Here is a 15,000-nt window from a genome sequence, read left to right as displayed (position 1 = left end):
AATCATGCAAAAGTGACATGTGACTCATTCCGTGGTGGATGGTCACATTTGTAATTACTGTCTGAAGTAAGAACATTTTTTTATTATTATAAAAGTGAAGCTTTCAAGTCTGCAGAAAATCAAAACAGATAAACAGTTACCGTCTGAAAATGTCAGCTAACGTTTGAAAATCTAAAAAAAAGAAAGAAAAAAAAGTGTAGCAATTTGAACGTTTAATTTGTGACCAAACAACACATTGACGACTGCGTGAACCTAGCGCTCATTGTTGTAGACAGACAGACAGACAGACAGACAGACAGACAGACAGACAGACAGACAGACAGACACAGACAGACAGACAGACAGACAGACAGACAGACAGACAGACAGACAGACAGACAGACAGACAGACAACTAATAACGAGACAAGTAAACGACACACACTAAGCTCAGTAGGCGTTGATCGATATCATATCTATGAAGATAGTCAGTGTTTAGAAATGATGTCTTATGCCAAATATAACCACCAATAAGAATAATTACAAAGAGCGCGAAAGAAAGGTCACGTGTTAATTCGTGAGTCGCCATCTTTGCATTGTAAATGAGACTCTTGTATTGAATGCCAGAAGTTGGAGTAATTAAAGTTTAAGTTCTGGTGGAATGCTGTGTATTGTGTAGTGCACTGTACGAGAGAGTGAGCATACATACGGTCAGTCGACTCTATATCATCACGCCCGTCAATCTTTCACTTACTGTCGTCTTTGTAAAGCTCATGATTTGTCAATTGAAAGTTTACTTCTTTATAATGACGTGACCCTCCACCACGGCATGAGTCACATGTCACCTTTGCATGATTTTCATATTTTTACATTTTCCTAAAGAGTTGTTTTATGCTCTATCCAGTGGTGAAAACCGTTTTAGAAAAGAGCAAAAACTGTTTGATTTGTAAGCCTGTGACTAAGGTGACCATCACACTGGTACCAGACACTCCCCGGACTTATATTAAGCCTAGCACAGAACCGCGCGAGGTGACATGCGACTCATTTCGTGGTGGAGGCTCACACTATGTGATACTTTCTATTGTGTACACAATTGGGTATTTTTGTATGTGGTTTGTATTTGATAGTACTGTAAGGCTCTAAGAACAATGTTTGGGTTTGCACTATACAAATATTCTTATCATTATTATCATATTTGTTATGATTATCATTTTCTGTCTTCAACAGTTTGTCCAAGATTATCATTCAGGTGGGAGGTACGTGCCTCAAAGACTCCATCACTATGGTCAGTTGAACAGACTATTTGACCAGTCATGATATCCGCGCTTAGGGCTTTACTGCATAGGTCCTGGTCCACCGCAAAGTCAGTTCGGGCATAGTTTAATTAGAGGGAGTTAAGGTTGTATAAAACAAACGCACAGACACATAGACACAACCACAAAAGCAATCGCACATACATACAAAGAGACGCAAACGCATAAACACAGAGACACACCGACACCGACACCGACACAGACACATACAGACACACAGTGACACAGAGACACAGAGACACACAGAGATACACACACACACTCACACGCACGCCCGCGTGTTTTTATGTCTTGTCTTTTGTTGTTGTTGTTGTTGTTGTTGTTGTTGTTGTTGTTGTTGTTGTTTTGTTGTTGTTGTTGTTGTTGTTGTTGTTGTTGTTGTTGTTTTGTTGTTGTTGTTGTTGTTGTTGTTGTTGCTGGTGTTGTTGTTGTTGTTGTTGTTGTTTTGTTGTTGTTGTTGTTGTTGTTGTTGTTGTTGTTGTTGTTGTTGTTGTTGTTGTTTTGTTGTTGTTGTTGTTGTTGTTGTTGTTGTTGTTGTTTTGTTGTTGTTGTTGTTGTTGTTGTTGTTGTTGTTTTGTCGTTGTCGTTGTTGTTGTTGTTGTTGTTGTTTTGTTGTTGTTGTTGTTGTTGTTGTTGTTGTGCGTGATGCGTGCGCGCGCGCGTGTGTATGTGTGTTAGTGTGTGTACGTGTGTGTGTCGTGTGTGTGTGTCGTGTGTGTGTGTCCTTTTCTTTGTGGATTTGCAGAATACTTTTTTTTCTTATTTTGTAAGAAAAGACTTATTACTTCCATTGCTTCCTTTTTCAAAAGCATTCATTACTTACTTATTTCCGTTGCTCACTAACATTACAGTCCTGATTTCAGGCCAAGCACGCCGAGACTATCGGGGCAGACGCCATATCAACACTCCCTCCTTTGTACTTCCCTGTGGCCACACCGCGTGAGTTACCTGTTTTACACTCACATGGTTAGCAGCCATGTTATAGGATGTTACTTGTTTTTCTTTTGTTTTTGTTTTTAAGCTCACAAAGAGACATTAAATTCCCATTTGGCATTACATTTATACAATGTTGTTTTTGTTTTCAACACTCACGAAGAGACATTAAATGTGTTTGTTTGTTTGCTTAACGCCCAGTCCACCACGAAGAGTGATACAGTCAGGGCGGTGCTGCGTTGATATTTAACGTGCGCCACACACTAGACAGAAGTCGCAGCACAGGCTTCATGTCTCACCCAGTCACATTATTCTGACACCGGACCAACCAGTCCTAGCACTAACCCCATAATGACAGACGCCAGTTGGAGCAGCCACTAGATTTCCAATTTTAAAGTCTTAGGTATGACCCGGCCGGGGTTCGAACCCACGACCTCCCGCTCACTGGGCGGACGCCTTACCACTAGGCCAACCTTACCACTAGGCCAACCGTGTTGCGGATTTAAATGCCCATGTTTTACGAGTACATGCAGGGTTTTGTTGTAGAATCTCATAAATGGAATCAGAAATCAAACTATAGACGTTGTTCGGAAATAACTCAAGTTTGTGTGGGTCGTGGAAAATTTGAGTCAAGCCTCACGTGACATTGGAGACCAACTGTAGACGATCTGTGTCAGTGGAATCTTATAATTAGAAATGGAATCAGACACGCACGTGTTTCTTTCACACCCCTCGCTAGTCATTGGCCCCTCCAATATTTGTACGAGGGTTTCGCAAGAAAAGGCCACTCTCCCTCCACCCATGCAAACTCGACGGAGTTATTTCTGAAAATCTTCTATTCACACTGTGTGTTTCATCATAACCAGGAGTCACGATTACTGTCTGTGTTTTCCAGAGGATCTAGTGGAACACGTGCGCGCCGTGGCAGCAGCCGCCCCCACCATCCCCATGTACTACTATCACATTCCCTTCAGGAGTGGCGTCAACAGTGAGTGAGTGTGTGTGTGTGTGTGTGTGTGTGTATGTGTGTGTGTGTGTGTGTGTTTGTGTGTGTGTGTGTGTATGTGTGCGTGCGTTCGTGTGTGTGTGTACGTGTGTGTGTGTGTGTGTGTGTGTGTGTGTGTGTGTGTGTGTGTTCTTTTGTGTGTGTGTGTGTTTGTTTGTGTGTGTTAAATTAAAAACAAGTCGCGTAAGGCGAAATTACTACACTTAGTCAAGCTGTCGAACTCACAGAATAAAACTCAACACACTGCATTTGTTCACCAAGACCGCATACTCGTAGTTTCGTCAGTCCACCGCTCGTGGCAAAGGCAGTGACATCGACAAGCTAGAATAGTGCGGTAATCATCTTGCTGTAGACAGCTGCAGTTTACTTTGTCAGACAATAGTTGTTCGGCATGGCAAAACAACATACCTCATAGGTAATATTGCAGGCAATGGGTCAATCAGCTTGGTATTTTTTCTGCTATCCTTGAAATGAATATTCTGATTGTTCCGACTGCTCTCTGCCATTCTCGTAGTCAACATGGAACAGTTCCTGCTGGCCGGACGTGACGTCATCCCCACCCTGCGCGGCATCAAGTTCTCGGACAAGGACCTCGTGCAGATGTGTGCTTGCCTCAGAACAAAGGACGCCAGGGGACGCAACTTTAACATCGTCTTTGGATCCGATGAGGTCATTACAGAGATATTGTATATATTGCCGGATTTTTGGATTTCCCTTCCTTTAGCTTTGCAATGTCATATAATAAGAATACTAGTGAGGATATTTATATGGTGCAAATCCTAACATAGTTCTAAGCGCCGCACAAAAACATACATAAGTAAACTAGTATGTGCACAATGCAAAATTAAATAATGATATGCCAATGTGCCATGTTTTGGTCAAACACGTAAAATGCGCATATACATAGTTCTCGTGAAGAACTGCGATGTCCGGCCATAGCACGGCTACAGTAGCGATGTCCGGCCATAGTATGGCTACAGTAGCGATGTCCGGCCATAGCATGGCTACAGTAGCGATGTCCGGCCATAGCATGGCTACAGTAGCGATGTCCGGCCATAGCACGGCTACAGTAGCGATGTCCGGCCATAGCACGGCTACAGTAACGATGTCCGGCCATAGCACGGCTACAGTAGGGATGTCCGGCCATAGCATGGCTACAGTAGCGATGTCCGGCCATAGCACGGCTGCAGTAGCGATGTCCGGCCATAGCATGGCTACAGTAGCGATGTCCGGCCATAGCATGGCTACAGTAGCGATGTCCGGCCATAGCACGGCTACAGTAGCGATGTCCGGCCATAGCACGGCTACAGTAGCGATGAAAACGTCGAATTATCTCGCTTTAACACTTGATCTTTGACGTGGTCAAGGTTTGAATTATATGCCTTCTCCGTGGTAGGAGTTGCAACAGAGACTTGAAGATAAGTATGGCACACAGCTCTGGAGAATAACTCAAATGTGTTTCTAGCAAATGCTGGGCGCGATGGCCCTGGGAGCGAACGGCGCTATCGACAGCACGTGTAACTGGATGTCTGGAGTTTTACTTAGAAATTAGCGTTAACGCAGAGATTACTAATTCATTTCCTAGCAACTTTGACCCTCTAAATTCCTGTCGTTTTTTTTTCTCTCCAGCAAATGCTGGGCGCGATGGCCCTGGGAGCGAACGGCGCTATCGACAGCACGTGTAACTGGATGTCTGGAGTTTTACTTAGAAATTAGCGTTAATGCACAGATTACTAATAAATTTCCTAGCACATGTGACCCTCTAAATTCCTGTCGGTTTTTTTTCTCTCCAGCAAATGCTGGGCGCGATGGCCCTGGGAGCGGACGGCGCTATCGGCAGCACGTACAACTGGATGTCCGGCACGTTCCGCCGTCTGCTGACCAGGCTTGACCAGGGTGACCTGCAGGCAGCCAGGCTGGAACAGACCCGGAGTCAAGACGTCGTCAAGCAGGTCTTCGCTTTCGGTAGGACAAAACAAGACAACACAAGACAAAGACAAATTGTCAGTTAACGAGGGTAATGCAGAAGCAAGCAGGTACATCCAGCCTTCGCGCACGAGAGGGACTAATCTAATGATAATACGTTTTAGAAATGTGGAGAGAGAGAGACAGAGAGAGACAGAGAGAGAGAGAGAGTGAGAGAGAGAGAGAGACAGACAGACAGACAGACAGACAGACAGACAGACAGACAGACAGACAGACAGACAGACAGAGAGCAAGAGAGAGAGAGAGCTTAAAGGGGGGGGGGGGGGGTTTGACTGACAAACGCTTCGCACATCCACAAAAAGCTATTACAGATTGACCATGGTCTACTGCTTTATTTTTAGAAACCAATCAACTTTACTGGACTAATTCAGTGGGGTCAAAGACAACCTTTGATCAACTGTTACACGCCTGATTGATCCCTTTGTCTTGTGTCCAGGTGAAAAGACGAACGGAACCGTCTCCACCCTGAAAGTCGTGATGTCATTGGTTGGACTCGACCTCGGCCCCGTGCGTGGACCAATGAGAGAGCTGGAGACAAAAGACAAGGAAGCGTTCTTCAAGGCGCTGACTGACCTCGGCTTCATGGAGTGGAGGAAGGAGTAACTCGGAGTAAGTGCACGATTCATGAGGGACATTTTTTGTTTAAGTGAGTCTCCCCCCCCCCTACCCCTGCCCCCCCCCCCCCCCCCGTCGATGGCGGGCTTCAGTTAAGAATAAAGCACATTCTTTACCAAATAAGCACTGAGTTTGAACTACAATTTCTTCAAATTTGAAGACTGTTTTTGAATTTCATGATACAATACCATGTTAAAACGGGAAACAAATATAGGCTGGTAACGCTTAAAACACACAAACACACGCACGCACGCACGCACGTACGTACGTACACACACACACACACACACACACACACACACAAACGCACGCACGCACGCCCGCACGCACGCACACACATACACACAAACACACAATAATACACACACACCCACACACACACACACACACACACAAACAACAACAACAACAACAACAACAACAACAACAACAACAACAACAACAACAACAACAACAACAATGTCACGTTTCAATATATCACTTAAGGTGATTATGAAACGGTTACTGAGTTACTACTAACTAACTAACCACACCACGATCCACTCTCGCAGTCATACAATTACATAGAGACAACAAAAGTATAAGTTTCAGACGCCTGTTTATGTAAAAACTCGCCACCTCCCTCGAGACTTCACTCAAAATATGTTCTTTTACGTTCACAAAACGTAAAAAACCCGTGGTCACTGACAAAATGCCAGTTAGAATATAGAAAATTATAGTAACACGCTGATCCCGTGTAAAGATAAGAAAATACGACTGTTCTGCTCCAAAAGTGCTAGTTCATGCAGGTATCACACACCCCACGTCGTCACTACTCGAGTATAATCACAGATAGCAAAAATAACAACGGTGGTCAACGGGGTGCAAAGACATGGTGCACTTAGCTTTCTTGGGCCACTGGGTGGACGGCCTGTAATTAGTCTTTTTAGCCTCCACAACTGCTCCGTCGAATGAAGTGCTGGTTAGCGTGGTGACGAAGCAGGGAACTGTGGAGGCATCAGGCGCCGCACCCAGTCGCTGGTTAGCCGGTTCGCTGGTTAGCTGGTTAGCCGGTTCGCTGGTTAGCCGGTTTGCTGGTTAGCGTGGTCCCGAAGAAGGCAGCCGAACAGAAGTTAGGAAAAGGCTGCAAACAGAAAGCATCGGTGCACTAAACATGTCAGCTACCCCTCACCCTCCACCTTTAAACATGTCATCTTTACATATCTCATCGAGCACGTGGGCCTTGACAAACGGACTTTCCACAACAACAAAACAGCCATTTTTCGTCCTTCTCTCCCTATCTGCAAAAACCATATACAGGTTAGTATTTTAGCGTCACAGAGAGCAAATTATGCGCTAACCTGGAAAGAACAACAGAGAGTATTTCATTCCACAAACACAGACTCGTCAACAGCGTTAAATAATGATTTATTACCTCAAACAGCCTATGAATGTAGCACTCTCATGGAAGCAAAACCCGCTTCCTCCCTGGAATGGCCTCTGTTCGTCAACAGTGGCAACAACATCCAGAAACCCCTTGTCGAATACTTATGCGAAGACCATCGCACGACGAAGGAAAGATTTGACGACTCGTCCTCAGCAAAACATGTGGCAGTGAGAAGGTGATAACTCGCTGAAGTTCCCCTAGAGTGCCGAATATTCTATTCGGTGAAATCCATCATACTCTAGAAACCGTCGTATTCGATCCTTCTTCTTCTGCCGCTGGGTGTCAAGTGCGCCGTCCTTGTGTCTCTCACAGACCACCTAGCCAATAACACGTGACTGACCTTGTCACATATCAAGTTCAGCTATCCACAATTCTGCCTCGCAAAGCAGAATTATCCCCGAAAACTCCGTGCGCCACAAAATCCGTGCTCTGCGCTGTCAGCAAAACTCTGCGTGTAGCCCCGACTCACGCACAGGCGCTTTCAGTCGCAATTGACCAAGAGAAGGCACCCCACTGAGTGACACTTTCTTGGTCTATGTCAACAACAACAACAACAACAAGGCACATTTTGTCACGGTATTTTTTGTTTTTTTTGTTTTTTTGTTTTTTTGTATTTGCCAAGCACATCATCGTGGGGCTTTTAATCCATAACATGCATCCGTCTACAATGTATTTTCATTCATCCTTCAACATGTATAATAAATATGTAAATGGCAAGTATACAAGTATGTATACAACATTAGGACCTAACCGACAGACGGACATGTAACATACCGACAATACTGATAAAAAAAAAAGAGAGAGAGAGAGACAGAGAGAGAGACAGAGAGAGAGAGAGAGAGAGAGAGAGAGAGAGAGAGAGAGAGAGAGAGAGAGAGAGGGGGTAACAGGGTGACAGACAGGTAAGAGGATAAGTGAAGCAGACAGACATAAGACATACACACACACTCTTGCCTAAAATCTTATAAAAACCTACAATTTTAAACTGTACAAAAAGTTAAGCTGAAATGGACACTTCGCCTTGGTCAATAACCTAACATATATTCGCATAGGGTAACCACTCTGACAAAAATTCAACATTTCTATTCCTGATAAGATTCAATTTCTTTTCAATGTAATATCTTTGTTTTAATATTTTCAAAAAAACATTCAAAAGCGGAACTGAGCCCTGAAGTTTACATTTATAAATATAATATTTTCCTAAAAGAATAATCAAATCTAAAACATTATCAGTGTTCACATTATCATCATTTCCAAATATTATCAATCCTTTTGAAAAAGTCAAATGTTCACAATGTAAACATTCTTTGTGCAATACATTATTCAATTTAATCCAGAAGGTTTTAACAATCATACATTCCCAAAATAAGTGAAAAATTGTCTCTTCATGATACCCGCAAAATGTGCAGAGCGTTGAATTTTTAATTTTACATAAATATAAATATTTATTACAAGGTAGAATCCGGTGTAGGAGTCGCAGCTGAAACCACCTTAAACTGACATCAACAGTACTTTGAAAGGGTTTCAAGAAAATTAATTTCCAATTCATATCAATTTCACTGGTGCTATTCCATTTTGAAACCGCGGATGGAATATCGTTAGACTGCACAAACACCTTCTTCACAACATGATTTCCTTTTTTTATCACTGACCACACTCTACTATCCACTGATTCATGCTGACAATTCAATGTCTTAAAATTCAATTTCTTCTGATAGCTTTTCACAGCGGATACAATTCCACAATACAACAAAATATCACTTTTAACATTGGGAAATAATTCAGAAAATTCTTGATAATTCAAATATTTACCCTCCAAATTTACTAAATGTTTCACGTGTACAATTCCTTCTTCATGCCAACTCTTATAATAAATGCTTCTTTTACCTCTCACTATGTTATCATTATAAAAAAGACATTCGTACAAAAATTCATCAATATTAACAGGTAAACATTTTGCATATAACTTTTCATAATGCTTTAACACATCTTGCCAAAACTTGTTTTTCACCGTATTTTTCAACACTTTTATATAATTGCTACCAACCAGATTCACAATATTTAGTTCTGGATACATATCCATAACAAATGTTTTCAAACATGAATCACCACAAACAACTTTTCGCATCCAATCGATCTTCAATGTTGACAAAAATACATAAATATTCACCATATTTAACCCCCCTTCTTCAAGGGGTTTACACACTACTGTCTTTTTAATTTTTGCTCTTTTACCACTCCATAAAAAATCAAATAACAACTTATCCAATTCTTTCAATAAGTTATTATCAGGATCGGGCAGACATATAAACAAATGTGTAATCTTTGACAATACAAGGGTTTTAATAACTATTATTTTACCTAGTGGGGTAAGATGTCTCTTTCCCCATACATATAAAATCTTTTTAATATCTTTTAGTTTATCCTGATAATTAATGTGAACAATACATTGTAAATCAACCGAAAAATGTATACCCAAGACCTTAAAAATACCAGGGTTCCAGCAAAAATTTTGATCTTGTAAAAATCTAACATGCGAATTCTTTCTACTACCTATCCAAATAACATTTGTTTTATCGTAATTCATATTCAAACCAGACATATTTGCGAACAGTTTAAGTGTACGTATAGCTTCTACAAATGACTCCTTACTTCCATCTAAGTAAAGGGTGGTGTCATCTGCAAACTGCGACAGTAAAACATCTCGTTCTTTTAATCTAATCCCTTTAATTTTATCATTTTGTCTAATCATTAAAGACAAAATTTCTGCACAAATTAAGTACAAATAAGGTGAAAGAGAATCCCCCTTGTCTAACGCCTCTGTGTATCTCAAACCATCCAGTATAATGGCCATTTACAGTTACACATGTAATAATATGATTATAAAAAGTCTTTACCCACTGTCTGAGTTGCGGTCCAAAGTTAAAAAAATCAAGACTTTTCTCAATAAAGGACCAAGAAATACTATCGAAAGCTTTTTGGAAGTCAATCGTCAACAAGAGACCAGGAATATTATGCTCTTCTGTGTACACGAGTGTATCAAACAGTTGACGTATGTTTTCACTAATACATCTGCCTTTGAGAAATCCCTTTTGGTCTTCATGTATCAACATTGGCAAAACTTTTTTAAGTCGGTTTGCAATACAGGTAGAGGCAATTTTATACACAGTGTTCAATAATGTAATAGGACGCCAGTTTTTTAAATACTGTTTAGGTTTACCATCTTTGGGGATACATGTAATTATTCCTTGTCTCTGGGTTATTGACATCTCTCTTTGTTGAAAACTACAATTTACTGAACGGACAATAAAAGTACCAATATCAGTCCAAAACATTTTAAAAAACTCTGTAGTAAATCCATCTGAACCTGGGCTTTTATCGTTTTTCATTGAGCGAAGGGCTGCTAAGGCTTCAGCTTCTGTAATTATGCCCTCAAGCATCATACTTTCATCTGGAGATAATTTAGAGGCATTTAAAAGACTAAGGTCAACATCCTCTACATTCCTTTCTGCATATAATTTATCATAAAACTGTTGAACTTCAATCATAATATCTTCCTGATTATATAACATCCTTCCTTCATCTGTTTCAACATAATTCATTGCTTTATTACAAAAATGTCGATTTTCCAAATTACAAAAATACTTACTAGCACGTTCGCCTTCATTAATCCATTTGACCTTTGATCTCACAGCCATTCCTTCACATTTATGAACCCGTAATTGCAATAACTCTCTTTGTTTTTCCTCAAGAGTGGTTAAATCTTCATCCCTAAATGTGGATTCTAAAACATTTATTTCTCTTAATAAATTTTCTTCTTTTTCTCTTTCTTTTTTCTTCTTAAAGGAGGCATATGAGATAGTTTTGCCACGTATCTCCATAAGGAGTACCTCCAAAAATAACTGGTCGTTTATTTCTAAATGTAAATCACAATTCAAAATATTCTCAATACCATCCAAATCATCAATCTTTGCATACTGTTTCTTGATATCCAATATCACTTTTTTAATGATATCTACATACTCCTTATCACGCAGCAACGAGTTGTTAAATTTCCAGTAGGGTTTGCCTCTAGGTTTCTCTTCAGATTTAAGTGAAATATACACTGGGCTATGGTCTGATCGATAACTCGAGCCTATATTCACTCCATTAAGTCTGTTCATTAAATTTTCTGACACAAGGAAATAATCCAGACGGCCTTGTTTTACAATATTAAAACGACGCCATGTATATCTCCTTTTCTCAGGATTCAGTTCTCGCCATACATCAATCAGTTCATGTCGTAACATCAAATCCTTAATTTTCAACCTTGACTTGGGGCGATTAACACCACTAACATAATTGCGTGCATCCAATTTTGTATTCAAAAGTACATTCCAATCTCCTCCCATAATCAATAAGTCATTTCCGATGGTCTGGACTTTACCCATCACTTCATCAAAAAATTCAGGGTGATCTCCACTGCTGGGACCATATATGTTAACAAGTGTAACTCTTATATCATTTAACTCAACATCCATAATGATATAACAACCATTATCATCCCGGATAACATTATGCATTTTATACATAAAATTATTATTGAATAATATAGCCACACCATTCTTATTTGTTTCTTTTCCTGCTACCCATACATTGTAACCCCAAGCTGAGCGAAGAAAGTTTTCGGCCTCAGTTTTAATATGGGTCTCCTGTAAAAAGTAAATATTACAGTTCTGGCTCCGTAAATATGCTAACACATCCTTGCGTTTCATATAGTCATGTACACCATTAACATTTACTGAACACAAGGTAACACAATTTCCCAAATTATTTGTCATGGATTAAATGGAAAATAATACATCATGTGGGCTATCTCCCAATCTGCCACAATAGAGATAGGGAGAACAGGGAGAACAATAAATAATACTTTCACAAACACAGAGACTAACATTTTTAATGTCGACCGTCATAATTACATAAATCTTGCACAATAAAGTCACTATATTCATAATAGTAATCACCCAAAAAGAGGAACACAGCAGAATGCCATTCTGACTGCCAACCAGAAGCTGCGCAGTCGAAAGGCAGATGTATGGTACATGTACATAGTTTTAAGGAGTTATACAGGAGAAGACAGGATTCACAAACAGCAAAACAGAGAAAACACAACAACAAAAACAACACCACCTGTGGCACATGCTGGTTTGAAAGAAAGAAGAGGTTACTGACAAAAATCAAAGTTGTTCTAAATAGCATCTGAAAAAAAAGGTGACAATAACATCATATGGCAGTCACCATCCAGGACATGAAACAAAAGCTGTCACGGTATTTTAAATAACCTTAGTTAATCAGAAAAAAAACAATGTTTTTTTTGTGCTCTTACCACTGAAAGGACAAAATTGTTTTCGACAATATATCTTTGATAAAGTGGTGGCGTTTCCATTGTCCCTCTACCTTACCTATCCTTGGCTTATTTTTGTGGTCCACAAACTGGAAATGTGCCCCACAAATTTGTGGGCTTATTTGTTGGATTAATGACATCGAATGCCAAGGATACTTACCCTAGGAGATTCCCGTCCTTCATTCTCATCGTCAATGATTGTTTGAAAAGATTAGCAATAATCAGAGCGTAATATTCGGTGCACGTTCTCACTAACATAACCCTTTCACAGCTTAGTGCAATTTGGGCAGTAACCGTAGTCAAGGCCCTATTATCGTATTATCTTGATGACCGGGAGTTGTCCCTTACGACCGGAACATATCTTTAAAGCAGCACTGCACGCACAGTTTCAACAATAACCAGAGACACCCTTCTTATGGTTTGAAAATGGAGTTAATAGTGTCTTCTTCTTTATGTTCTTATCTTCTTTCACTTCGTCTTCTTCTTCTTCTTTTTCTTCTTCTGAGTTCACACCTTTTTCTTCTTCTGAGTTCACACCTTTTTCTTCTTCTGAGTTCACACCTTTTTCTTCTTCTGATCTGAGTTCACACCTTTTTCTTCTTCTGAGTTCACACCTTTTTCTTCTTCTGAGTTCACACCTTTTTCTTCTGAGTTCACACCTTTTTCTTCTTCTGAGTTCACACCTTTTTCTTCTTCTGTGGGTTTCAACATTACAGTGTTTTGTCATTTTACGTTTACGTTTTCATAGGTATGAAAAACACCAAGAGAAACGGCTGTTGAGGTGTAAAGGTTTATGGAATATACAATTCATCTGAAATGACACAATAAGCATAATCAGAAGTATGTATTGCTGCTTTACTTCAATATGCGTTTGATCTTGACACATCGCTTAATTCGCAACGAGGAGTGGCTACAATCAGAGTAAGTGACATTTTGTCATCCAGTAAACCGGCGACATTAGTTTGAATAAAGTGAGCGTGGATTGTGATTGGTCGTTTTGTCAATGTATATTGGGACAGTTTGGTAACAACTACAACAACACCAACAGCAGCAATAACACCAGCAACAACACTAACAACGCACTCACCCATACTCACATACAACAAAACCGTTTTACTGACAAACGCTAGGTTTAACTTTTATTTTATTCTATCTGTTCATTTTTTCCCGTTTTTCATTACTGGGAAAGTCGTGTCGCTTCCTCCCAGTGAAAAGCTAGCAGCAGCAAGAGTCGCGTTACCCAGGTGTGTGTGTGTATTTAGTCGTAATCAGCCATCTGCAGTTCTGGCAGAACGACCGAGCTCTTTTACGTGCCACTGTGGTGACACGGGGGTGGGATATGGATACCGTTTGGGAGTCTGCATGTAAAGTTGACCCGTGTCAGTCCCAGCCTGGATTCGAACCCGTGTCCGGCGGATCACAAGGCCTGTGCTTTACCAACTGAGCTACCAGACCGCTTTACCTTCAAGCATTACTTTACGATCTCTCGACTAACCATAGTAAAAGGAATTCTGAATATGCTTCAAAGGAGTAACACGTGACAATAGTACAGTTCCAACTTGCTCGTTTCTAATTTCCTGGAGGCCGAAATGTACTTATAATTTATTATAATGTATTCCATTTCTTGTTAATTGGAGGTCAAGCAGAGTTTCAGAATGCATGCGTAGAATAGGAATTTTTGAAGAAGATTTATTTTGACGGTCTGGTATTCTATGATTAGAACACACAAAAGAGTATGTAAACGGGTTCGTTCGTATTGCTGGGTGAAAAGATCATTGTAATATATACTCAACGGCCGACACACATCTTAGGGGTTCAATTCTAGCCGTTTTTAAACAAAAACCGGGACATGATTTTACTTAGAAATGTTAGAAATAAACCAGTCTGTTTATGACAACAATCTGTTTGTTTATTTCCTATTTTGATTCCTCTATTATACAACATTTATTTGTTTTACCCCGTTTACCGTAAAATGGTATGTAACAAAGAAACAGTCGTACAAAAACGGGTAAATCTGAAATCTTTGCCTGGTATTTTACTTTAGCCCTTAATGAATATATAAAACACCGGACCAGTCGTTTGTGCGTTCTGGCCTCACCGAAAAATCAGCAGCTGTAGCTAGACTCCAAAGTGCGCAATATGTGAAAGGTGGCTGCAATTGTGTGCAATTTTCCCATATTATCAGTGTGAATAGGGCGAGGAGTTTAAATGCTTGTATGCTTAAGCCAAATGCCGAAGGAGCAATTTGTACCAAAACCTCCCTCGACAGGAAACGATGAATTTAGTAGGTCTGTGAATCCGCATTGATATAAACGGAGGGGCGGACAGGGTTGGGTTTAGTTTGTTCATCGGACGGAGAG

At 40.4% G+C, this 15,000-nt stretch overlaps 1 protein-coding gene across 1 annotated transcript in view; it reads left to right on the top strand.

Annotated features, from left to right (window-relative positions):
* The window catches only part of LOC138980479 (N-acetylneuraminate lyase B-like), a 14,133-nt gene extending 8,260 nt beyond the window's left edge, over positions 1–5,873 (top strand). Inside the window, exons 4-9 of the mRNA XM_070353360.1 lie at positions 1,206–1,263; positions 2,155–2,230; positions 3,120–3,212; positions 3,745–3,899; positions 5,024–5,195; positions 5,653–5,873. Coding sequence (XP_070209461.1) covers positions 1,206–1,263; positions 2,155–2,230; positions 3,120–3,212; positions 3,745–3,899; positions 5,024–5,195; positions 5,653–5,819 — 721 coding nt within the window. The 3' untranslated portion in view covers positions 5,820–5,873. The remainder of the gene's footprint in view (positions 1–1,205; positions 1,264–2,154; positions 2,231–3,119; positions 3,213–3,744; positions 3,900–5,023; positions 5,196–5,652) is intronic.
* Positions 5,874–15,000: the final 9,127 nt, after the last annotated feature.

The sequence above is a fragment of the Littorina saxatilis genome, linkage group LG11 (assembly GCF_037325665.1).
Source record: "Littorina saxatilis isolate snail1 linkage group LG11, US_GU_Lsax_2.0, whole genome shotgun sequence".
Lineage (NCBI taxonomy): Eukaryota > Metazoa > Mollusca > Gastropoda > Littorinimorpha > Littorinidae > Littorina > Littorina saxatilis.
The sequence above is the reverse complement of the archived record's forward strand: the minus strand, read 5'-3'. Positions and strand labels throughout refer to the sequence as shown.